Source organism: Buteo buteo, chromosome 21 (genome assembly GCF_964188355.1).
Source record: "Buteo buteo chromosome 21, bButBut1.hap1.1, whole genome shotgun sequence".
In the NCBI taxonomy this organism is placed as follows: Eukaryota; Metazoa; Chordata; class Aves; order Accipitriformes; family Accipitridae; genus Buteo; species Buteo buteo.
Genome location: NC_134191.1, coordinates 15,707,668 through 15,734,933, shown reverse-complemented (window position 1 = coordinate 15,734,933; position 27,266 = coordinate 15,707,668). Strand labels below are relative to the sequence as shown.

The window sequence follows — 27,266 nt, the reverse complement described above, 5'->3', positions numbered from 1 at the left end:
TATATTTTCCCCCATATTTCTTATATTTCAGAAATAGTTAATATTTTTTAAATACAAATCATACAGTTTACAAATAATTTTCTTCTATTGTTCTTACAATATTTTTCCAGAAACCACAATAAAAATATCAAGCTTATAATTCACTCATTTCTCACTTTCTTTTTTCCTCCCCACCCCCCTCCTTTTTTTTTGGCAGGCAGCTAGATTTGCCCTTCTCCAGCCTCCTGGGAGTTCCCAAAGCTGGCTGTGAGACTAATGGCCCCGTTCAGGGTACATTTCATCATGCACAGCCAATGTAAAAACAGTTTTTAGTGCTTCAGTATGAAACATCTGTTTTTAAAAAAGAAAGATTCATAAGCCAGTAAACCTCAGACATGCAAGGACAGATCTATCACTTTTTAGTATAGATGTGATAGATTGCATCACTTTCGTCTTTAAAATTACAGCTTTTTGATAATTTTAATTGAAATTAGTTGTTTGAAAGAATCAATTACTATGTGGATAAGTAAGACTGACAAACTAGCTGACACAGCCAGCTTGGACTTCCAAAGCCATTCCTTCAGAAAGGCTCCTCTCCAAATGCTTACAAGAAAACTAAGCAGCAATCAGGTAAGAGGGATGGTCCTTTCATACATAAATATTTGATTACAAGAGAGGAAATAGCAGAAACACATGGTCAAGTGTAAGACCAAGAGAAGGTCCCTGTGGAGTTTTGCTGGAACCTGTGCCTGGGCTTTGTGCTGTCTGACATATCCTAAGCAACCCAGAGAACAGGGTGAACAGCAAGATGACTAGATTTCCTCATAATATCAGGTTATTCAGAGCATTAAAGACAAAAGCCAAATGCAAAGAAGGATTTTTATAAGACTAAGCAACTAAGCAAGGGATGGCAGATGAAATTCAGGGAGATGAGTGTGAAGTTATACACAAGTGAAAATAATCCCACCTTCATGCATAACAAGCTGGGATCTAAACTGATTAAAACCACTGGTGAGATTCTTCAGCTGTGATAAATATTTTCATTAAAATATTAGCTCAGTACTCAGTGGCAATAAAAAAAAAGTAGTCATCCAAAGCTAGAAAGAACAAACAAATTGAGTTTTGGGAGTTGTTCGGAGCAACATACAGAATAAAAGGGTAAATACTATAACATCAATGCATAACCCATTTTACACCTGTATTATGAAAAACATGAGCCATTTTGGTCTCCTCAACTCAAATAAAAAGAAAAGTAACAGCTCTGAAAAAGATTCAGAGGAGAATCAAAGAAATGTCCCAGTTTCGTGAAAGGAACACATGGTGAGATTCTCCTGTCTGGAAAAGAGTTGAGGGAGGAATGTGATGGTGACCTATAAAATCATGGGTGGCACCAAGACTGGCACTGGACATCAACTATTTAATGTTTCTTCCAGTACAAAGAACAGGAAATTCTAGCAAAAGCAGCCAAAGTCTAGTGTAGAAAACAAATGAAAAGCAGTGGTTCTTCACATCACATGTTAAGCTGTGGGATTCACTATCATAAGAGGTTGTGGACACCAGAATTCTACATAGGTCCAAAAGCAACTGGCTTAGTTCAAGGAAGAGTCCACTGAGAGTTAAGCACACAGAAACGGTAGCTAGATCATAAAAAGTCCTCAGTAGAGATATCACTATATACTAGGTCTATTCTATGAACTTTTGGACACTGTTAGCAATAGAATACTGGGCTACCCAGTGTTTATGTTATTTTATTATAGAATAAGGCTTCATGTTAAATATACAGATAGGGTAAAATACATTCTTTTTGTCTTTTGTTAGGTTCACCCTTACAAGAAAATAAGAGCACTTGTTAAAAAGACGTAATCTTCCGTGAAGTGAATGAATAGGAGGACTCAAAACAGATTTAATTTACTTTCCCCTCAAGATGAAATAGCTTTTAGGGAAAAACACCACACAAAAAAAAACACCAAAAAAACCCACGTAACCGCTTTGGCAGGTGACAAAGTCTCTAAACACCAGATTTAGATGCCAAATGCTAATACAAGATATTAATGTGACATTTCCATAAGAAAGGCTATCAAAACAGAGTGTATCAGAATATTCCTCCTACTGCTAAGGTGACACCAATGATCATGATTAGAAAGTTTAACCATTAAAGCTTTTGAATAGCAGAACCTCCACCAAATATGTTTTTGATAATAATTGGTTCTAGCAGCATCCTAGTGCACCTATTATAAATAAATATTCAGTAACGATTACTGTCAGTCTGGATATACAAGTTATACAAGAAAATAGTAAATTCACTGTACTGAATTCCCCATCAAGACCCAGTTCCACACTGAAGCAACCGGTATAAGGCTTGTTAGTTCCATAGACATTTAGGTTCACAACATGTCTAAGAGGTGGAAAGTTTGGTGAGAAGCACCAATCATCACAAACTTGGAAGTAAATTAAAAATTTCAGTTATTGCTGCCTGCCAGCAAAGAAGTTTAGATTGGGAATCTAGAAGTGAGAGAAACACAGGATTGTGTTTTTGTCTGGGGGAAGTTAACAGATGGTCTAAAAAGGAGCAGCTTTAAAATAAGACCAGCAGCCAAAAAGTGTGTGGAAACAGCACTATGAGAATTTTTTTGATCTATTCTGTGCCGCTGTTCTGTGTAGCTTTGTGAAATAGCAAAGAGTCTCAAAGCTTGATCTTATAGCTTTATTCATCCAGATTAAAATACTTCAATCTTTTTATAACTTTGGGAAAAGAATGTTATGTTGTGAATAGAAGTATTTAAAATACATATTTGCAAGATGCTCTTTTTCTAACTCATAGGTGTTTTCAGCAATGTTTCAGAGACAACTCCAACTTCATTCTGTAACACAGAATTACAGAAGGTTGCATGTGTGGATTTAATATCATATCTTCTTTTAAAAAACCTGGGCAGCCAAATCCCTATACAGCTCATACAAAATATGCCTCTAGATGTTTGTTTATACTTTTGCAGGGATGGCTTATTTACCTCTTCAGAAAAGGTTAAATATATTTAGACTGTTGCTGCAAAAAAGCACTACAGAAAGCCTCAAAAATAAGAAAAAGGGTAGTGACAAACAATCATTCTTTTCAGCTATAGTGTGAAAGAATGCTGCATGAAGGAAATTATAACCTGCATTCACATGCATATTAATGTGCTTTCCTACTGTTTAGCAAAGGCAGATAGATCAAGACATACAATTCTTGTTGTAAATGTTAAACTTATTCCAGCATAGGATACAGTACCATAAGCAAAACATCAGGTACTTAGCTGTAAATCAACAGAAAGGAGCTTTCAGAATTACTTACTTGATTTTCTTCATGGGAAACTCTCATTTGTTCTTTAAGAACTGACATTCTGGCTGCTTCTTCTTTCCTCAATACTCTTTCTTTCTTTAGCTCAGGACTCCAGAAAGTTTTGATGCTGTTCATGGAGGATCCCAGTTTGCTGTCCTTAATGTCTAGTTCTTTTCTGAGAAGATCATTCTCCCTCTGTAGTTCCTTAAGCTGAGCCTGCAGGTCTAACATGGTACTATCTCTAACTTGTCTCAGCATAGAAGGAACCTGATGGTGGTGATGGTGTGAAGATGTGGTCAGACCTCCATGCTGATCAGTATAAGAAAGGACATCTGTGTGCGAAAGTCCAGCCGAAGCAATATTAGGACTGCTCCCCATAGCTGTGACACGACCACCATACACAGCTCGATTTGTAGCCCTTCCAAGAGTCATTGTGCCCTTTGGGAAAGTAGTAGAAGCTACACCTTCATGGTCACTCAGATACATTGGTCCAGATGTTGCATAGGCTGCATTAAGGGACTGGATATTCTCCATCGATAACGTCTTACCTGTTCCTCCTCCTCCTCCGCTATTTGTTCGCCTATGGCCTAGGCGAGGAGATCTTGGCAATCGAGGAGACCTGGAGGGACTTCCTTCTAAGTTGCTGATTGTTCTTGCACTTCCATACATTTTTCTTCTACTTTGAGGTACTATTTAGTAAGAAATCAGTAACACTGAAGTTGAATATTAAATTTATAATTCCAGATAGAAATATTGGCAGTTTCACTGCATTCTTCCAGTAGGCAAAAATCTATTGTTTCTCCAAAGTCAGAGACCTGAAAAAATATATTATAAAATTAATTAAATTTTCATATTGGAAAATAAGTTTACAAGTAATCAGCATATATCAGAAAATAAAGTAACCCACATCCTAGGGCAATTACTTCAAGAACAAAATTTACTACACTTTTTGTGTTTAGGATGACTAGTTAAAAATGCATTTTCAAGCTAATTTCATTCAGGTGAAAAACTGCTCTTTTTCTTACTAGAAAATATCTTGACATTTTGACTTAGTCTAACAAGCTTTATGTTGCAATAAACAACATGGGCCCAAAAAACATCTTAGCTGATATGTTAATGGCCTTAAATGATTGACGATGTGGAAATATATAAAGGAAAAAAAAAATAGCTGTTGTTGACATTAAGAACTTCCCAAACTAAGATATTACATTTTCAAAAGACAGTATAAAAGTAGCAATTCAGCAGTTCTGTATATTCTCTAATACTATTAGATTAAGACAGAACAAGGAAATAGGCAGGGGTTTTAATTTTTGTTTAAATTTACAAAGAATTTTTTGGATAGGAAAAAAGATGAAGGAAACAGTGTTTCTAATAGTTTGGCTGTAACCAGTAAAAACGTATTTTAGTAAGAAAAATAAACAATAAGACTAAGCTAATTTGAGTGAATATTTCCTTCTAAACAATTATAATGTATTACAACACAGTATTATATGTTCAATGAAGTACTAGCTTGCTAATAATTGTTGTTAATGAGTTTGTCAGGAAAAGGTTGCATGACAATAACCTAGGTTTTCATTTAGAAAAGGAGTGCTTGGGAAATACTTTTTTTTTCTTATTTTCCCAATGGATATCATACCATTACTTTGATAGAACTATCCTCGTAATTTATTTAACCAAACAGACAGATGTGGACCGATGGTCTGTTTTCAAATTCAATACCACCATCATACATTTACCAAGTTTCAAGTAAGTTTAACTGTACATAGCATAATACAAACATACAGTAGGACTTCAGGATTAGGTAGGCCCACTGTTTTTTGGGGTTTTGTTTTTGGTTTGTTTGGTTTTTGTTTTTTTAAACAAATCTGACTGTTTCAATACATTTGTAATATTAATTAAATTGGTGGTCATTAACCAGATCTAGTACCATTTATTTCAAAGGTAACTAGAGGAAGAACAAAAGTTGGATTCAGTCAAATCCAGTAATCTTTAATCATACCCTCAAAGTCATCCTCAGTATCTATAGATAGATTACTTCCAGGTGTTTTAAAACATCTGTTCAACATTTGCTGTGAAAAAGTGTTGACACAGGGGCAAGCAGAAGGATGATCTGATGTCATATTTATTAATAAGCTCTAGTATATTAAATCCTCACCAATAATATTAGCATAAAACATCATGGATACCAATTATGTCAGTAAACAAGGAGCATACTGAATTCTCCACTGACCCCTCATCCCACACAATCATATACCACATGGCTTATATAAAGTCTAAGAATTTCTTGGTATATGCTATGTTTTCATCAAGTTTAAACAGCCAACATAGTCTAAAGCATTTTTGTTTCATTTGAATTACCAGTATGCATGTGGATTAGCTGAGATGTTTCAACTACTATTATACAACAGTGGCCATTCTTGTTAATATTCACCTCTTCCCCAAGAGGTCACAAGACTCTTGTGTCAAGAATCACAAGAATCAGAAGTGGAAGGCACAGCACTACACTACGCTGAAATGTTGATAACAATGCCACTATGGGTGCTGGGCAAAAATATATGAGTGTGGCATTTATTCAACGTTGATAATTTGGAAACACTGAACTCTTTGTACTGCACCCAGGCTGCTCCGTTAAAAGTAATTCATTTCAATGCAAACATTGCCCTTGGCAAAATGGATCAAACAAGCTAACATAACATTGTTCCATACAAACTATATTAACAAGACCAGTAATTCTGTCATAAAACATTACCACTTTTTGCCATGTACAAACAATTCAGCTATGCATAAAGTGAAGCAAGGGTGCCTACTTCAATGAGAAAATTTAGTTTTTAACTGTTTAGGAAGACATAGATACAAAATTACATTCTAGCAATTCTTTTCTGCTTCAGGATCACGTAACTCAAAATAACATGAATATTTTTAATGCCAGACGCAAAAGCCTGATCCAACTTTTTGAGCCATGAAAACCTATTAAAGCTTCCAGAGTTCAGGCCCAAGGCGCACAGATTTAAAGGAAACAGATGTACCGTGCTGATTTGCATTTTCAAATTTTGACATTTCATCATTAGTATCCAAATCTGTCCCCCTTTTCAGTTGTCATCCATCCTTCAAGAGATGACCCACCGCTTGTTCCACAAAAACCTGGTGCAGCTTTTCTGTCATCTTGACTTCAATGCACTGATCAATAAAAAAACATATCTCATGGTGACTGGGGACAGTGCAATTGCTTATCCCAATTCTCAAGTGCCATCCTCTGGTCAAACACCACTCATAATGCACTCCGAGAAATCCATCCTTGTATATTTCTAGTTTCCTGAAAAAGTTCTGTAGCTCCTTCAAAGAGGTTCTCACATGAGATCAGAACTGAAGATGATTTTCCTTCCACAGGCTCATGGAAGATCCTGAGCAGAAGCAACTGTCTTCTAGACTGATACAATTTCCTCCCCCCCCCAAAAAATCTGGCCTGGTGAAAAATCTAAGATTGACATTAACAGTTTATGCTAGCAATTTAAACTGGACACAATAAAATATTTTTAGATACAGCAGACCTGATCCATGACCAGGTGATGGGTCTTGGTGCAGATTTATTGATCCTCAAACATATAGGTATAGGATACCCTTACATCATATCAATACTGTTTTTCCTTTCCACTACCACAGTGATAAATAAGTAATTTATGCTTCTTCCTTTGAGTCAGTTAATATACTATTTAGCCTTTTGTTTATGTCTCTGATATGTATCTTTAGGTACTTGTTTTGCCTTTTAGAGTTTATTAGTTGTGGACTGTCTTCTTTTCTCTACTTGATTGAGAAGTTTCCATCTCAAAGCAGAGAACACTTATCGTGCTTAGCACTCCAATTCTTACTATTGAGCCCTACTGAAAAAGGGAATCATCATCCCTCATCCAAAGGGAGGCAAACTCCTCTCTGGACTTCTTTAATAAATGTTCACATACTGATTTAAAACTAACTTTTATATGCCTGTGAAAATTCTGTAAACAACAGGAAAAGAGAAGTAAAACACCACCAACCAAAGAAACGTTATTACCTCTACAGCATTTAATTATTATTTTCCCCCTAAAAATATTCTAATCAAGATGGAGGCATCTATGTAGAAAGTACAAGCACACTGACAATATGCTTGGTTTTCTTACTTTCACAGGCTACTAAGGATAGCTGACAGACCAAAAGCCAAAAATCCTGATTCGAAGAAATTTTTACAGTTTATCTCTGTTTTCATTTGCAATTCATTACCTTCTACAACCTCAATTATAGAGACTGGCTTTCTTGCAAACACCTTGGAAAAAGGAAAGCACATGAAAGTGCGCTTTCTGGAAGTGTATACACCTTAAGGATAAACCTTGAGCCTTCCTTTATGGCTGTGAAAAGTCTTAAACACAGTAGAAACCATATACCATTGCTTTATGGAAGACGAAAGAAAGGCACCTACATAATTTTTGACTCTTTACTGCTTACACACAGAGCCTTCCTAGCTTCAGGAAGATTTACTGTGTGTCTCAACACATCAGGAATTGGAGGCATGAAGAAGTAATATCAGCCTCAGGGCCTCAACAATTGCCACACAGATCATCATCTACTGCCTGGAGAAAAAGAGAAAGAGAAGAGATCCCTTCTCTCATCTTCCCATAGAACCTGCTGACACAGGGCTGTTCTAGTTGAACTTGGAGTGGGCAGGTGAGATATAGATGATTCTATCTTGAAAACTAAATTGATTTTTTTATATTGCTATTTTAATTGGGGGGGGAGGAGGAAGAATTATTACTGTAAAGCAACCATTTTTCACCCAGTATTTCAAGGATAGTTTTGCTGAACTAAAGCATAACCTTTATGCACCATAGTGCAAGGGGTGGAGAAAAAGATAAATGGAATCAAGCAGAAACATAAGAATCTCATATATTATGGGGAGTATGGGAGAGCTGTATAGACAAGATTAGTATACCTACAACTGAAGAGACCAACCCTCCCTCTTGATATAAGCCCAGAAGCTGTAGATGTTGCAGCAGCAAGCACAAAGGAGCTCTGATACAACCCATGAAGGTTGTATCCCCCTAAAAACTTCTGAGACAAAGTCACCCAGATTCATTCAGTCTGGTCTGGGACAGACTGCAGACCCACTGCGTGCATTTTTCTATAGAAAGTTATTTTGAGTTTTAAAATCCAAATCAGCTTAATAGTACTAGGAAAAAAAACATACACTCATCTACTTGTCTCAATATTTTTCTTACTTCAAAAAATATTTTGATGTACGGTAATGTATGACTTAAAAGCTAACCATTACAAACGTGACCTTAATGGTTTGCACTGCAAACAAAACTATATAAAAGGCTCCAGAAAATTAAGCATGCATTGTCAGCAGGGTGGGGGAAGGGGGCAGTAACTAGACACTACACCCCCCGCCACATTCTCAGTCTTGAAAATCCCGGCAAATAAGAAATACTCTATTTCATGCTAAAATACTTCCCAGTGACTGTTCTAACTTAGGCTTAGCTTATTTTCCACATTTCTGCTTCATCTCACCACCTGTGCTCTGCAGACATCACCATCATAGGTCATTTTATTTGCCTTTTAACTATTTTTATACACACTTAAAATATAGGATTCTAATATGATGCTAATGAAAGGTCTGTCTCACTCAATTTACTTTCCAAATGCATTTTCTTCTACATTTTACATAATTACACAGTTTCCTTGAAACACTCTTCAGAATCCCATAATTTCTGGCTTTCACCAGCTACATACTCTCACCCCCCCTGCCCAAAAAAACCCAATTAATTTCGTTAGGCTATTTAAACAAATCAGTGTCACCAAGTTCAAAGCAAGTGAGAATTTTCTGTATCGTGTTTGTCAATCTTTTCATAAGAAGTTCAAAAGAATTGTGTAGAGGCATTGTAGTTTAACCTTAAAATAGACTGGGGGCTATTTTGCCCATTTCCTGAGCAATGTGAATCATGATGGTTCAGAAAAAAATGGAAACTAGATCTTGCCAGACAAAAGCCTTCAGTGTCTGAATAAATTAATGATTAAATTCCTCCTTCATTTAGTGCAGAAAAATCATAATATGTTGTTACATTCCATGTCTCTCCTGTAAAATGTTTGGGCCTAAGCAGCCCAGTAGTCTCAGATCAGATATGCCAAACCATTAAAAACGGGTAATAGTTTGAACTCTGCTACCAATTCTGCATGTAGCCACAGTGCATACAGAGTTCTCACCAGTTTCACATTAGGGGTTTCACTAACAATCAGATGCTAGATGGCACACAGTTTAGCTAATTCCACAGCAGATTTAACTTCATTGGAAAAAAAAGTTAAAATCACACTATGTGGAAAACACCAAGTGTAGAAAAATTTCAGTAACTAGATATGGGGCCAAAGACAAAAAAACATAGCAAACCTTTCCTCATGAGATATTCCCATGACAGAAAACATATTATGAGCAAATATTGAGACTATGCTCAGGAAGCGCATTGACAACTAAATCTAAAGTATCATCTTAACCATACAGAAATCATTTTTCATATTACTAACAGCAGCTAAACTTTTTTAGTGAAAGATAGACTTGATTTCCTTCTCCTGGTTTTGGGCGCTGCTTGTTTTTGGGGGCTTTGGTGTGGGTTGGGTTTTTTTGCTTAGACCAGGGCACTCTACTAGTTTCATAAGGATCATCATTACTGTTTCCTTATGATCAACTGATAACCAGTATTTGAACATGGAGATACATGGAAGGGGGGCAGCATAGAATCCTGACAATTATGCTTGGAAAGCTCAGGGCCGATTTACAGTTTGTGTCTCCTCCTCTGGCCAGAATCACCTAGTCAGCAGTAAGTTTGGATATTAGCCAAATAGTTAATAGCTTTGCACAACTACTTGCCAATATTAACATTCAGCCAAGAGCTCAGACATTTGTAATATTACTGAAAACTTTAAGGGAACCCCTTCCTTACAGCTATCCTCCCCAAATAATATATAGTGACAGCTGAGCGCAGAAATTATCAATCTGATTTTTAAAACACTCAGTGGCTTTCAAATTGTCTAAAACTATTTAGTACTATACAGCACCCCAGATATAAATCAAAAGCAACAAAATAGAAGAAATAAGAGGTGATGTAGAAGATAATGCTTTTATATTCTCTAGCAGGACTCATCTTCCCTGTATTTTTAGACACCACAAAAGGAAAGAGATTCACAGAAAAAGTTCTGTTCCATAAATACATGTCCTGGCAAACAGTAAGGATTTTACCAAAATATAGGAAACATTTAAATACTGTTATCACAACAAACACTATCTCTCTATGCAGAAGTCCAGGGATGCATGCGTATTTAAAGTAGCAACCAAGAGCCAGAAATATTTCTGGCACATTCTTTTGCTTTACCTTGGTTTTTGACTGCTTTAACAGTGGCTCAACATGTCCTCACAGAAGAAAATATTCTTTTCTTTCATGTTTATAATTATCTGTGCTGATTTAGGAAAAAAAACCCAAACAAAACAAAACCACAAAAACAGCAAGCTGATGCAAACTAGATACAGAGAACCAAAATCTATTGTACAGTATGCTTCCTTTCTTCATTAATCTGAGCAGCACAGCATGTCTTATTTTAATAAAGTAACAAAAAGATAATGAACAAAATGCTGGTTCATATGGGGTTAGTACAAGACCCGCATTGTTTTTATTAAAAGGGCAAAGTATTCTTTTTTCCTACTTACCAAAAACTTAGAGCAAATTACTTACTCCCCTCCCCCCCATTTTTTAATCATAAGTCACTCATTTCTTCCTGCTACACTACTGTTCCTTAGAAGTTTGAAAAATAATATACATGACAACATTAAAAGTAACATCATCTTCGTTTAAATTCCTTAGTGTCCTGAATCTGCATTTCTAATGTAAATATAGGTTTTACTGTAGTCTGCACAATAAATTTCTTTTTACTTGTCAATAAACATTAATTTATCTACTTTCTTTTGTAGTTAGTTATAAAAATAGTAGATATGTAGTTGTGTATAAAGTCAGTTTCAAAGTGTGTTTTGATCTTGCAAGTTGGTGACGTCCCTGAACGCCCATCAATGCTAAATGAAAGAACTGGCACTTATCACCTCACAGGAATAGTTCAACACACCTGCCTTTCATTTCTATTTCATACAAAAGAAATCATATATTAAGGAGAAAGCAGGAATGGCTGCTGAATACGCATCTAGTGACATACATGGAAAATAAAGTTGTCAGGCATTCTAATGTTGTTAGGTGCAGTGACAGCAATTAATACTTATTATGAGATCAGAAACCACCAGCAAGGGAAATATTTGCTCAAAATGCCGTATTAAAAGTCTTGAAAAACAAGCAGTTCTGACAATTATCAGGATTGTCAATTACGTGACTCCCAAGTATATTTAAGTGAAGAGTCAACGATACCATTTTAATTCTCTTTCATACAAGTTTTACAGTTTTAAAAGAATGCTAGCATTCAGTAGAGGTACTTTTTTTCAATGTACTACTTTTCTTCTTTATTACCATGTTAGAGACATTGTAATTGTTTTAAAACACTTTTAAAGTGTAATATTAATTAGAAATGGGCTTTAAATAAAAAGTAATATCTCTGTTGTTGAAACACTAATTCTTAACATTTTATCTCTAACACTTCCACTAAAAGAATTCTTTCCTGCACTCCTGCATGTGACAAAAGAAAGTCTCCCTGGGCTAAGATGCTTAATGGAAGTGAGAAATTTAAGATTTGTTTTACTTCTCTTATGTTGTGTCAAACATTAAAGACAAGGCTTCTATAGCAAAGCAATGGCAGAATCATCACATCTAATTTTCATCGGTTTTGCCAGAGAACACACTATATCTTTATAAAAAACTATAGGGCAGTGTATCTGCCAATTCTGGGCAAGCACACCAAGTATAGCCTGCACAACAAATTATCTTTCAATGCAGACTATATACCACTATCCAAGTTTATTCGGATTTAATGGTCTATCAACAGAAGCAGCGGTGTTTAGCATTACCCTTCGCTGAAAATATTTAGCACCAGTGTTAACCATGCTAAGAGTTTCAAAGATGTAGAGTAAGATACCTCAGTTTTACTTGATCAAAGTTCACAGTCCTGAGCTCACTGTGTCATTGTTTTGCTATCCAACTGCGCTCTCTGCAACTTTTAACACTAATATCCTATTTTTTGTTGGGGGAGGGTGATACAGGTGGTGTGAATCACAAGTAATATGGGATAGAAACACATACATTCCAAAACACTGCCTGCAGCTTTTTGGTTTTTTTAGTCTTCTCAACTTCCCTGTACCACAATGACCTTCTCAGGATACACAGATGTTTCTAAAGGCTTGACAAGCTTTTGTCTTTCCAGAGAAAGAATTACTAACACTTTAGTCTTTGCAGGTATGCAGGTCTTGTGTGCTAAATTCTGTATCCTAGTCTGTATTCATTGTGCCTTCCATCCTGCAATTGTTAATCACTTGCCTCTTATTTCTTTCTCAACACAAAAATCTCATTTATCAATGTAAGCCTGCATTTACGAACTCCAGTCTTTTGCCTATTCTAAGGCACCTGGTTAGCCAGACAAACAGTATTTTTAGTTTAATGACAACTAAGCAACAATAAAAAATTTATGTCTTAAGTTTTTACTAAAATAGTCTCCTTTAGGGAAAAACATTAAAATGTAGAAGTATACACCATTCTTCAGGATTACTTCAAAATTATGCCTAATGAGTAGCATAATTTTGCTTTTCTTTTGCCAAAATTTACCTAACTTGAATGACTATTTAACAGTTTACAGAAATACTATCATTGTTATAGATTGAATTACCTTTCTATTTCAATTGAGAAGTTAGAGCTTAAAAATAAGCACAATCTAAGAAAACCTGAACGTTTTCTAGCAAAAACAGGAAGGCCACACTTGTTCTTTGTATTATTTCTAAATCTAAAATGGCAACAAATGCTACTTGTCTTCCCCCTTTAAGAAATACTACTTCTTATTTATACTTAATAATAACAAAAGCCTAATTTTTAAAGCTTCTTTACAGAGCACCTGTAACTTCAGGAGGGACACAACAGACAGTTCCAGACATTAAAAAAAAAAAGGGGGGGTGGGGGGGTGGTTGAGCAATACCACACATTTATTTCATTATGAACATATGTAAAGAATCAAATGAGGACATAATTTGGCTTGCATTTTCATTTTTATAATTACTTTTAAAAGGTAAAGAAAACAGTAGGGTAAAGGAAAAAAAAAAGAACAAAACTTAAATAATACATCTATATTACAATTTAAATAGCCAAGCTTCCTTTTCTAGCTGCAATCTCATTTGCCTTGCTCATGAAGCATCCAAGTTGTACATAATAAAAAGTGAAGCAAGTAGGTTGATTCACATATGCAACTTCATATTGCTAATTTATCATCTAGTCCACATTTCTTCTGCCTTGTTTAGAAGCAAGAAAAACCGAACCCTTGTGTCACAGTTTAACCCCACCTGGCAAGTGAGCACCATGCAGCCACTCACTCACCACCCCCCTCCCCAGTGGGTTGGGGGAGAGAATTAAAATTAATAAATAAATAAAAAGCAAAACTCATAGGTTGAGATAAAGACAGTTTCATAGGACAGAAAGGAAGAAAATAATAATGAGAGTAATAATAATAATGACAATAATAATAAAATAATTGGAATATACAAAACAAGCGAGGCACAATGCATTTGCTCATGAACTCAACAACCAATGCGGAGTTAGTTCCCAAGGCAGTGCTTTGCAAGCCCCAGCCCCACTCCCCCCAGTTTATATACTGGGCATGACATCACATGGCAAGGAATATCCCTTTGGCCAATTTGGGTCAGCTGTCCTGGCTATGTCCCCTCCCAACTTCTTGTGCCCCTCCAGCCTTCTTGCTGGCTGGGCATGAGAAGCTGAAAAATCCTTGACTTGGTATAAAAACACTACTTAGCAACAACTGAAAACATCAGTGTGTATCAACATTATTCTCATCCTAAATCCAAAACATAACACTATACCAGCTACTAGAAAGAAAATGAACTCTATCCCAGCTGAAACCAGGACATTATGATATTAAATAAATATTTCCTTACAAGTTATGTCTACAATAGGAAAAGTCACACTTCCAATGCATCAGGCATATTTTGATAATGCCAAAATAAACAATGTTTTTCAAATAAGGCATCAAAGGTAGAATACTGAAAAAACTTGTTACACATGTTCATGCAACAGAAACATCTATATTGTCAACATTCATACCAACAGTCTTTGAAACATAAGGCTGTTTACCTGATAACACATACATACATTAAACACATATTAAAGACTGCAATTACTTCTGTTAGGAATAAAACCTAAGAACTGAAAATAATGCAAAAGGAAATTGACTGAATTTATAATTAGACCTATAAATTTGTCTATTTTCACATTAAGTACGTTTAAGAATATTCTGTCATTTACATTAATAACACTTGTCATTTTCAGATGCATTTAAAAATAAGTCTACCTTAGAAATAATCAGAAATAATTCTAGACAGAGTATTTTCAATTGAATTCACTAAGGCTACTCACACAAATGTTATTAAATACAGGCTTATATATTTGCAGGATAAAGCTATATTTTTCTTTTTTGCTACAAAGCTTCCATTCTCATAAGAAAGCAACAGAATAATCATAGGATCAGTTACCTATGTAACTTCCAGCATTTTCTTAAAATACTGAAATATTTGGATATTTACAATTTAGCAAGCCTAACTATCCACTGTGCATTTTACATTTCTTGGATTCAAGCGTAGTAATATACAAACTCAATTATAAAACAAAAAGCATACATTTGTGCATTCAGCATGCTTCAAAGCCATCAGAATTCAAAACAAGCAGAACATCTCTCCTCTGTTCTCTTCACTAGGGTTTAAGGGTATGCACATGTTTTAGGATCATGCCAAAAAAAAAAAAAAAAAAAAAAAAAGAAACTGGCTGTGCCTCAGCCACAGCAGATCAAAAGTTCTCCAAGGAACTTACAAGCTCTCTGAGTGACAAGTGATTTAGTAGATTACCTCTCAATCCAGCACAGAATCAACACCATGGAACCATTAGAAAGCGCTGCACTTCTAGAATTACCTCTTATAAAACTTATTTCTTCACAGAAAATGTTGAAAAGAGTTTCCCAACCACTTGGTTGTTGGTTATTAACAACTTCATAGCACAACCCAGTCTTCCACCTTTGCGCTGACACTGAACCTATCTTAGCTGAGCATAATCATGCCAATTCACAAGTGCAATTTATAAGTCCTTACAGGCAACCAACATCAACATTTGACATTGATGACAGATGTTATTGTAACTGCTTTCCTTAAGGAAAAACAAATTGTCTGAGCAGATTTCAAATGAGGTCTGTGAAAGATACATAAATGAAAACCAAGGTACATCATGATGGCCAATGCTTAGCCATCAAAAATAAGCATGCTTTACACAGCAAACTGTCTTCCAGAGAAGCACGTGAGAATACTCATTTCTTGCACTATTGCTTGACTTCTGTCAACGAAAAGAACTATGCTCCATAATGTCATATTTGTTCACTAATCTGAATTGTTCAAAGAACTTAAGTGGTAAGAACCATATTTCAGCAACAATGTATTTTGAGGAAAAGAATGCACTACAGAAAACTGTTTAAGTCAAAGTCCTCACTGTCACAGAAATAACACAGGCCTATGCTGTTTTATAAAGTTATTAGATTCCGACATTGCACATACCACAGACATAATGAGATATGTATCTTAGCAGATTACTTGTAAATTAATTTTACCAACCATAAAAAGTGTTTAGTTAGCAATACTGAAAACTGAAGAAGCATCAGCACAATCTCCAACAGGATTCAACTCACATTTGACAAAGAAATCAATTCCTGAGAACTCAAGTATTGTGGTCTCCAAGTCCATTCAACTTGTTATTTTTGCAATAAGACAACCCAAATGGACGCCAAGTAGTGTAGCCACGAGTACAGACACAGTAAGCCTCCATTAGGAATTGGAATGAAATCACCAGTGTGTTTTGTTAGCCTCTCAGTCAGTAGAATAGTATGGATAGCCAGTAAATCAGCATTCATCGCAAGTGGTCTGAGCTATTTACTTGGAAGAAAACTGTCCCACATATTACCAATGCTCTGTGCAACATGTGATCTGTTGGACTAAATTCAGGACTGGCAAAGACTTTTGTTACATTTCTTTCACTTCCTTTGAAATAAATTGCACATTATATCCAGCTAGGAAGTCATTATAGACATTGCTTTCTTTAGTGACTTCCCACCTCAACTCCACAGTTACCCCAGTTACTACAGCACATCATTTTTACACGTACCTATACCATTTATCTTTCACTGATCGTTTTACTCCTTTCGCTGTTTCATGGCATTTCCCACACAATTTGAGGTTTTGGGGGTTTTAAGTGATTTAACTTCAAAATAAATCTCTCTGAATTTTCCATTTCTGTAGAATTTAGCTGCTGGATTTACATCTGCACTGTGACTTCAGTTAGAGGGATAGATTAATAAGCATACAAGCAGTGAGAAGCTTAAAAAAAATAAAAGAGTATTTCTTGACAGTGGGATACTTTAACCAAATAAAAAGTACATTGGTCATTAAGGAAGCCACGTGTTAACTAGTCCAAAGCCTTTCCAGTGAGTGCCAGTCTGCAAGAGTGAGTTTCTAGGATAGTCTAGAAAAGATAGACTAGAAAGCTGCTATCCCCTTTAAAAACCCAGAAGCTTAAACTTTGCTAAACATCCAAAACAAAGGCTGCCACACATCCAATCACAACTTGAAACTCTGAGGTATACCTCCAATTCTTAGACACGTTCCATCTGCCATCTAAAAGCACAGAAATTCTGACACTATAGTTCTCCCTCATTATTCTCATTACCAATTAAAGATCATAGTGATACAACTTTCTGAACATGTAAACTGTCCATATACTTCTAATATCATGAAGGAATTCCAGGTTTCTATGAACAAAAATGGTGCAACAGTAACAGAGCCTTATCCAGAGAAGTGCTAACACATCTTTGCCACTGTTCTCTCCTTCGTCAGAGCTCAGCACCTGACAGTTTCTGAAAGAAGTTGAGGTTGGTGCTCCTAATTGTTACAACTACTCCAAAACAAAATCTGGCTATTTAAGATATTCCAAAGCTGGGCACTGCTAAAGCTACTATCACTTAATGAATCACAAGAACTCCCTGAGATCAATAGCCAAGAAAGCAACATCACAACTTAAATACTACACTACCAGTGTTAATTCAAAGACATTTACTCTTTTAACACAAACAAACATTGGGTATCTATGCTTATAAATTTTCTTGGACCCCACAAAGACCACAACTGTTCTCCAAGGAAATAGGGAAATACTTATTTTTGTCGCACCTTACATATAAGCAGTAACAAATCATCATAAGCCCATCCCACTTCATTTCAAAAAGATTGTTTCTTTATAAAATGCATTATGTGACCAAAAAAGTGACCAATTAAAAAATTAAGTGCTCCAGAAAGATTTAACTGATGTTTCTGCTGATTTGCCTTTGCATTTTCTTCTAAGTGTCACCCAGGAGAAGCAGCACTATCCAGTTCACTTAGAGAATTTTGTTTCTGAGCTTTCCCTTGATCAACTATTATCCTCAAAAAGAAATTATAAACTCATTTTGCTTTAAAGTAACTCTTGCCCTTTTACCAGGACTTTGTAGAAAATACAAGCTAGTATTAATGTTGCAAAATAAACAAGTTGAGGCAACCTCATCATTGCTATGCACATGTAAGATGACTCAAAACCTAAAACTTACATTATAAAAATATTTTAAAGCAATCCTAAAACTGAAAAACACAAATATAATCTCACAAATACAAGAACAGTCAGTTTACAAAAAAAAATTCAGTATCACAGTAGTATTTCCTAGGTGGATCTGACTAACCATCTCCATATATGTATTCCAGGCATCTTACAAACTAAATTAAACTGAGAAGATAACAAATGCATCATAATGGATAAAAATATAATAAACACCGTAAAAGATACAGGTGGGAGAACACATGTTGTCTTTGAAAGTAATACACAGGCTGGTTGCCTCGCCCTCTTGGAGGTGTGAACGCACTCTTTTCTGTTAGTCATCCTTCAAAGGTCTGCAAGAATCATCTTTCTAAAGCAAGATCACCTTGAGCATTCTTTTCAAAAACATGCATGCTGAATAGCTAATTCTCTAAATATCAGGTATATTTGACATCCTAAGATGGCTGAATGTGCTCACTTGACATCTGGCTGCTAAGAATATGGGCCACCCCTTCCCTTGCCACTTTTCTACAGTCTTCCGAGCAGGCAAGAAACAGGAGAGGCAACTGGCATGCATAATGGTATGTTACACTACCATTCATCAGAATTTGACCACCAGTAGGTTAGGGGAGTTGAAGAACCACCCACAGAATACATGAGACAGCGAGATGGGTCTCCTCCAAATGTAGCTTAACCACAAGAGAGAGTATCACAGGTATAATGAGGCATTCAAACAGGAACAGAAGGTGAAAGGAGGTCAATGTTCAGGAAGAGACATTGACCAGAGACACAATTTCTAAGGCAAGGAACTCCATTTTGCACAGTAGTGTGGGAAAGAACAAAAGATGCCTCTGCATGCCAGCTTTCTCCTTCATGCTTGGGAAGGAGGGAAACCATTTCAGTAACTGAATTCTCTACCTACTGGAAAAAGGGATGCATTTTAGTTCAAGACAGAAGACACCTTCTATTCATAAACTCATCTTCATGGTACAGGAAGCAAAAAACCAACACAATTAGAAAGTCAAAGCATGTGATCTCAATGCTAGAGTGAGGAAGGAACATAAGACAGTATCATCTTCCACATCCAGGAATATCAGCTTAGGTCCCCCACCAACTGAGCAGGATTAAAATAGGAGCTATTTAAAAGATAACAGCAGCCAAGTCTCCTCCAAACCTGTCTAAACACACTTTCTCCAACACAGAAACAACCTTTCAACCCTCAGCACTACACTTCAAAATTATTTACTCCAACTGTTTTCTGGAGTTAGTATTTTTACCATCTACTCTCTCAAGTAAACAAATGGCATTTCTGAGAGAATGACATAGAGGACAGTTTACACACTCGCTGCATTATCTCCTTCCCTTTGCATCTGAAATTTTAGTGGTGATAAAAGAAATGTCTATTTGAAGACATAGTAAAAATGAACTAGCACTACAAAAAACAACAAATAAGAAATCTCTCAGTTCTTAACTGAAGATCTACCCCACCCTGGGTGCACTTGTAAGAGATACAGCACAGTTTCTCCATAGTTCAAACATCTAGTTTCAACCTGAGCTGTGAAGCCATAGATCTCGGGGACTGCCCTCAATCTCATTAATCCTTTGGAAGAAGAAATTATGTTCCCTTCACTCACCAGACAGAAAGTTACTCCTTCCCCACCCCATCCCCCATTTCCTCTAGGAAAAGTGAAATTGCCAACTCACCTTGATGCCTCTGAAAAATGTTTTACACAGAGCTTTCAAGCAAAAATAACAGTAATTGAAAGGTTTATTTTAAAGCACTGAAGAGATTTGGAAAGAGTTGTTTTCACACACACCCCTTAAGTCACCCACGATGCCAAGACTTAGACTGTAAGTTTCCTGCATCAAGAAACCGTAACAAAGCTTTTCCCACAGAAACATATTCCTTAAGGGAACTGGAGAAACTTACCAGTACACGCTCCCTGTATGCAAAAACAGACCCCAAAAAGGGACCTTTTCCTCTTCATATCCAGGGAAAAGAAACCGTGAAACGCACTGCTCAAGCAGATGAGACCGTGAAGGGACAGGGGCTACCAGAGCCTTCGCTCTTCCACAGAACAGGTAAAGAAAATACCAGCCAGCACTAGCGGCAAAGCAAGACGGCAAACCGCCTGACCCCACGAAGCGACCGCGGGGCACTGAGGAGAAGCGGGCGGTGAAGGAACCTCACCCCCAGGGCGCCCGCGCGGGCTCCTGTGAGGAGGAGGACAGCGGCCGCCGGGCTCCGCGAGCGGCGGCAGGCACGCGCCAGCCCCCGCCCTCTCGTCGCTAAGCCAGCTGAGGCGTTCCCGCCCCGCCCGCCACGGAGGGAGGGGAACGGGGCGGCGGCGCCATCCCGCCGGCAGCGACGGCCAGAGAAAACCCAGCCTGCCCGCCGGCCTCCTCCTCTTCGCGGGCGGCTGGCACGGCCGCGACGGTCGGCCCGCGCCGAGGTAGATAGAGGGTGCCGTTCGCCCGAGCAGCGGCAGCAGTGGCGGGGCGAGAGGAAGGGGGGAGGGGGTGTCCTTTTTGAGGAGAATTCAAGGAAATCCCCCTGGCATAGGGATTGCTTTAGGGGGTCCCTGTAGAGACGCAGGTGGGGGGGAGCCGGGCCAGGAAGGTGGTCGAGCTTCCCTCGTCGCTGACGAGAAGCGAGGCTGGGAGGGCTGGAAAACGACCGACCGTAGGGCCGCAGGAGGTCTCTCCCCGCGCCCTGGAAAGCGCAGCTGAACCAACGCTGTGGAGTTTTACGATTTCCTGAGGTGGGAGGAGGGCGGTAATGGATCTCTACAGCATGCTTCCCTCAGAACAGGGCGGCGAGGAGGCTGGCGGGGGTGGGGGCAGGTATGAGACGGAGGATCTTTTCCGTCCTCGACTTCGCTACAGGGAAATGAAGTGCCAGCGGAGAAGCGACTTGATGGAGGGGGGGAACCTTCTCCCCCTTCCCCGCCCTTCGAAGGAGGGGGGAGCCGGAGAAGGGCCTGCTCTCGGTGGAGCTGCCGGGAAGGGCTCGCGTACGAGGTAGCCGCTCTGGACGTGCACACGGGGGATGGGGGCACAGGAATCGGAAATAAAAACAAATCCCAAACAAACAAATAGTTAAGTGAAACCACTGATTTAAAAACCCAACCAGAAAACTAACCCTGACAAGTAGGATTTGCCCTCCTCTTGACTGCACTTATTGGCCGTGCTTATTTGCAACGAGATTGCATCTGCCAATGCAAGTGGTCGGTTGGTGTGTCCGTCAAAAGGGAAATATCAATTCGCCGCTAAGGGAGTAGATTCCCATCCATCCATCACAAGGCTTAGCAGGTAGCCGCCTAGAAATCAATCACACACTAATAAAAAAATATATCTATTCCTTCTCCATCACATTACTACTCTAGTACTCTCAGCAAAATATATATTTATCCTTGATGAATATCTGCATGGTTTTTATCATGTGCATCACTCTTGTCCAACCTAAAATTATCTTTAAAAAAAAAATCAATCACACAGCATCATAGATGAGGGACCCCAGTAAGTATTCATTAATTATATAGCTGCAAAATAATATCCTGTTAGTTTCTGGTTTCCATTTGCCAGCCACTAGAAGGGAACAGAAATCAGTCACCTTTTTCCTGACACAATTTTTAAAACACCAAACATTATCCAATATTTAGATATAAAGCTAGGAATTTCCAAAGCTCATCAATTCTATTCTAGAAAACTTTAACAGCAACAAAAATATTTTTAAACACTGGGCACAAAAAATGAGACTCCTATGGCTGCTTTTAATAGAAATTGCAAGAGAGGTTTCTCGTTGACAATTCTGTAGGGAGAGGCACTCTGTTACCAGAATAAGATGTGCACTTGGTCCCATTTATTACAATGTATTTCTAAAGCAATACAAAAAGCCTGTTCTGCAAATTCATTTCCAGTTTCAGCTACCAGACAGTTATAGAAAGCAATATATAGCAGTTTCCTTAATCACAATAAATCTACAGTAATGTATTACAGCCATATTCTTATTTAAGCTTCTCACCTTTCAAATCATTGCATCCGTCTTTCGTCCTCACATGGATTTTACAACATCACGTTTAGCTGACATCTCATTTGCACGGAGGAAGGAGGCAGCAGGGAGAGCTGGAGCAACCGACCACCTACAAGGTGAGGAAAAGAAGGAACCTGCTGCAGTCGGGGGAAGCTGGTGTGCTCCTGTCCCTCGTCTTTCTGTCCCTCAGCGAGTCTCCCTCAGTCAGCTGCGAGCCTGGCTGTCTGGGTTGCCAGTCCCTGACTCAACATTCCCAGCATTCCCGAGGAGCTGGGGCTTCATCAGTGCTGAGCGGCCTGCCGCCGGGGGCAGCAGCAAGCTCTCCTAACAGCAGGCAGAGAGCACTGGCAGCAGCAGCACACGTACTGCAAACCTTGGATTTCTCAGAGCATTTGTCTCTGTCCATTCATTGCAAACCCATGGGTTCCAGTCCCCACCCAGTAAACGTCTGAAAGGAAAGTGTGTCACTCATTGTGAAATGGCCTAAAAATACACCTATGTCTGTGTGAAACTGCAGGGGCAAAATTGCTTTCTTGTCCCTGTTCACCAAAGGCCCAAAATGTTCAAAGCTATGTGCTTAAGAACATGGTATCTAAAAATCCATTACCTTATGTGTGTACACACACAGGAGAAAAAAATCTAAATCTGTGTTTTGGCTTAAGTGTAAAAGTAATAAAGACATCCGTATTGTTTGTAAAAAAAAAAAAAAAGGTATGCAGAAAAAAAAAAAGCAGGAGATTAACTGCTATGTGAAGCCCGAAAGCCTTTTGCATCAGAAAACTGCAAACTGCATTAAAAATTACTCCTGAGATTTTATTTATTTAGTTTTGTATTAAGGGGAGTGAGGGAAACTTCTGTAAAGATCACTGACTTTTCATCCTAAGAAATTAGGCGGGGTTTACTTTTCTATTTTTCCCTCCTCTCAAATTTTTTTTTTTGGGGGGGGGCTTAATTGCTCTTGATGCTATTATAACCGATCACCCTCAGTCCTTGCTTCAATGCAACTTCATAACTCACCTTACACAGATTTTCACAAATGTATTTTATCTGCCTCTTCTTAACCTCATTGCTGTGACAACATTTTTAGAAGCACTTCAGCTCTGCAGTTGTTTTACTGTAATCTGTATTTTATTTCTCTTGCCCACATGTGCACCTATACATGCCACTATTAAACATTATTGATAAGAACAGCTTTTTTGGAACTACTATTAAAAACTATGTCAAATGAAATTGATTTCAACCAATCATGTTTAAAACTAACATAATCCCTTCCTTGCTGTACTTGAATTATCCAAAGCCAGTTGAAATAGCTTGCTGTCATGAATACTTATTCAGAGATGCAAATACTCAAAACAATGCTAGAATGCCATTCACAGTGAAAGTATAGCAGTTTTTTAGTTTCTAAGACAATATGTCTACCTCAGCTATAATTACAATATGGGGCAAATATTTTTTCAAGTTCAAAATAATGGGAAAACCATGATTTAAATGCAAGCTTCAGTTGCTTTTCAAACCTGCATATTTACTTGAAGACACTTCTGTTAAAATAGTTACAAAACCATGGAAATTATGGACAGAGAAAATCTGTTCCTGGAGAAATTGACAAGAAGGGACATGGTTTTGTATAAAAATAATTTCACTTGATTGAAAAAGCAAACAGAAAGTACTCTTGAAGACTTAGCAAGTCTGCATCTGTAAGAAAATGGATAAACACTATAAAATGTGGGTCACTACACCAAACGCTTCAAAGCACAAGAAATGTCCATTTTCAGAAGTTTAGTGCTTAATTTGCATTCGATATGCAATAAGAATATCTTGCAGACCTGTCTCAGTGCTGTTAATGATGACAGGACTTTTGTTCTAAGTGGTGTCAGCTGCTGACAGTTTTTTAAACCACATATCACACCATCCCTGTCTATATGAAAAGGCAGGAACACCAGGTTCTGCTTTATCTTTTTTGTGACTCATTCACTGGCAAAGGTAATGGGCCTTGTGATAGCCTGCAAAAGCCAGGATCATTCCAACAGAAGACCAGTAGCCCAAGATTCTTCTTTCCAATGAATAATCATTGTGGGAAGACACCACAGAGTTACCATAAGGTTGCAACAATACAGCAATGAATTTAGCTTGCTATCTTTCAGTAGTTTGTAGCAGAATTAATCATAGACCATCTTGGAGCAGTAGACCATCTGCAAGGGGACTGTCAGTATTACTAGTGCCAAAGAACAGAATATACCCACTATGGACAAGACCATTTGGTATAGAGCTTTGTGAGGAAACAATATTTAGCAAAATTGTATTCAAAAAAGAGTTGTTAGAAAAATGTGCAGTTCAAATAAAGGGGGAAAAAATAGTCAGAATTTTACAGCTAATCTACTTATTGTATTAGTAGAAAAAACACCCAGGCAAACAACCTCGGGTCACATAATCCCCACCCTTCAATAATATTCATTCCTTACATTCAAGACAACGCTGGAATCCAAATCCAAAGGGTAAGGTAATGACAATAGTACGTACTTAAGACTGACTTCTTTGCAACTGATGAAAGGTCTCATTTCAGTCTAATCACAGTAACATCTGTGTTGTCTTTGGTGTCATGATGCAGGTGGGTGCCATTAAGCACAAAAAGAAGAAAGCCAGATCATGTGATTAAACTAGCACTTTTTTCCTTTTGTTTTTTTTTTTTTTTTGTTGCAAGAGGTTCCAATGCATTAACTACTAGACATATCTTTCAGTCAACTGTTAGAGGAAAGCAGTCTGTTGTAAAACTTAAACCAGTACTTATATTTTAAGTGTCATGTGATGCTCTATCTAAGGTTCACACTTCTCAACAGTTTCTACCTTCAGATACATTTTCATATACTAGCATACTTTTGTTTGTTTGCTTTCTACCTTAAAAATGCAGCATATTCATAGTTCTTTCTGCTTATATCATACATCAGGAGCTATGAAAACCCCACTGAAATTATTGACAAAATTCTTTTTTGTTTAAGTGACAGTAAGTTAGGCCCTAAACAATTAAAGTACATATGAAATACAGATTTCAAAGTCTGCTATTTTCCTCAGTCTATGTTATACTGATTTTGGAAACTGGAAAGTATAAAACATACTCTTATTGTATTTTTTCTGTTTAGTTATTCTAAGTATGAATAATTCAAAATAACATTAGAAAACATATAATGTTACTGACTGTCTTCATTTCCTGTGCCTCCCTTTATCCTTCCCAGCTCTCTCTTCTCTTCTTACCTGTGGTAATAACACTTTAGCAACAGCTAGCTCCCTTTCATATTTTGGTGACAACGTATGCTGTTTAGGGCTTCATTTTTTAAAAACAGAAATACAAATAGAAATGGAGCTCAGTCACCACTGTTGCATAATTGAGAGCAAGAAATTGCAGGTGTGTGCTTTAAAAACAGAGGAAAAAGCATTTTAGCTTTATTCTGTTGAACCTGGCCCTGATATATTCATCTGTGCTTCCTTAGTGGCAGAGTTGCTTTCAACTTTCATTTTCTATTACAAAAGCCAAGTCAAGAACATGATTTAAGTCTACTTTTTAACTAAAAATTAAAAGTTAAAAATTAATTGTAAAAAATAATTCTGGTATATTAATGTATGGAAAACTGAATTACTTTCTCACAAAAATACAGCATCGCTAGAAACAACACAAAGACATGAAAATTATTAGAAGCATGGGAGCTTCTGAAGCAGCAATAAGAGATGATCAGGCACATCAGCCCCTGTGTTTTGATGGAAAAAAAAACAGAAATCCATAACATAATGCTAGACTAAACTATTATCAAGACATGGAATCAGTAATTCTGTTTACCCTATTTTGCAGTACAAAGCAAATAAACATGACAGTGATCTCCTTGATAAATTTTAGCTGTTTATTGCATTCACAAGCACTTTTAATGTTAGTTATAATTGTTCAGTAGAACTCACTATTACACAATATTACCAAGATACATTGTTTAAATAATATTTAAGAAAGAGTTTAAGGGATATACTTTCTTCTCCAAAAAATAAGTCATGATGGATGTTGGTGCTCTTTATTCATATTAACACCCAATTCCCAGCAAGGATCAAATCAGGAAGTTACTTTCATAGTGCAAGTTCTTTCCAAACTGCTAAGTTCCAGAAAGAAGATAATTAGTGGAACTGTACAAGAAAACTACTTTCACATGGACTACACCAGTATCTCTGGAAGAAAAGAAAAAAGACTGAATCCTGCATGATTTGCACTGAATGTTACAGAAAAAAAAAAGTTGCATTTACCAAGATGTGGTGATCAGACTTGGGGTAAGCCCTTAACCCAAAACAAACAAAAAACTCCAAACAAAATCATTGAAACAAAATTAAGTTTTTCTGTTGATTTCAGAATGAGGTCCTATTAGTCTAGTCCATGGAGGAGTTGCGCCTGTCAGTCAATAACTTACAGGACTGCTCTCTTTCCTCTTTATCAGTTCAGATATCCACCTACAGATATCTGTCAAATTGAATCATAAAATAGTTTCCACCAAATGTTAGTTTCCTTCTTTACCTTCCTCATGACAGATCACCAAAGTCTGCTGTCTTAGTTTTCAAAATCATTAGTATTTATTTATTTTTAATCTAACAGTGACACATGCTTTACGGAGGATGGAAAAATGTTACTTGGATATACGTGAATGCACAATATGCTATTGTGGAATTCATTATAATGTATTATTATGCAAAAACAAGCAAGGAAAGTATATTCTTTTTAGTAAATGCATAGTTTAAGCAATTTATTATTTACTGCACTGCTAATTGATTCAGGATAGAAATAAAGCTACTGTGGCACATGCTGTTGATTTAATTGGTGCAAATAAAGCAAAAATACCTATCTCACAGAAGTTCTTCAGCTGCCACATCTGAAAATAGGGCTATTAATAGGCTTTTACATCAACTGTACAATATATTTCAGAGACCTAAAAATATTTCTTCAAAAAATTCAAACTCCAGTGGCCCCTAACAGTATCTAGTAAGTCTAGCTTAAAATATCTTGAATATCATTTAATATTTTAAGACCTAAAATTTTACCAATAGTCTTTTATTTACCTGCTTGGAATCAGTTCTCTGGAAACACAGTATTACT

At 37.2% G+C, this 27,266-nt stretch overlaps 1 protein-coding gene across 1 annotated transcript in view; it reads right to left on the bottom strand.

Annotated features, from left to right (window-relative positions):
• The window catches only part of ERC2 (ELKS/RAB6-interacting/CAST family member 2), a 469,458-nt gene extending 447,296 nt beyond the window's left edge, over positions 1 to 22,162 (bottom strand). The window contains exons 1-2 of the mRNA XM_075052729.1: positions 22,142 to 22,162; positions 3,308 to 4,110 (exon numbers count right to left, since the gene is read on the bottom strand). Of these exons, the coding sequence (XP_074908830.1) occupies positions 3,308 to 3,964 (657 nt within the window). The 5' untranslated portion in view covers positions 3,965 to 4,110; positions 22,142 to 22,162. The remainder of the gene's footprint in view (positions 1 to 3,307; positions 4,111 to 22,141) is intronic.
• Between the last annotated feature and the right edge of the window lie 5,104 nt (positions 22,163 to 27,266).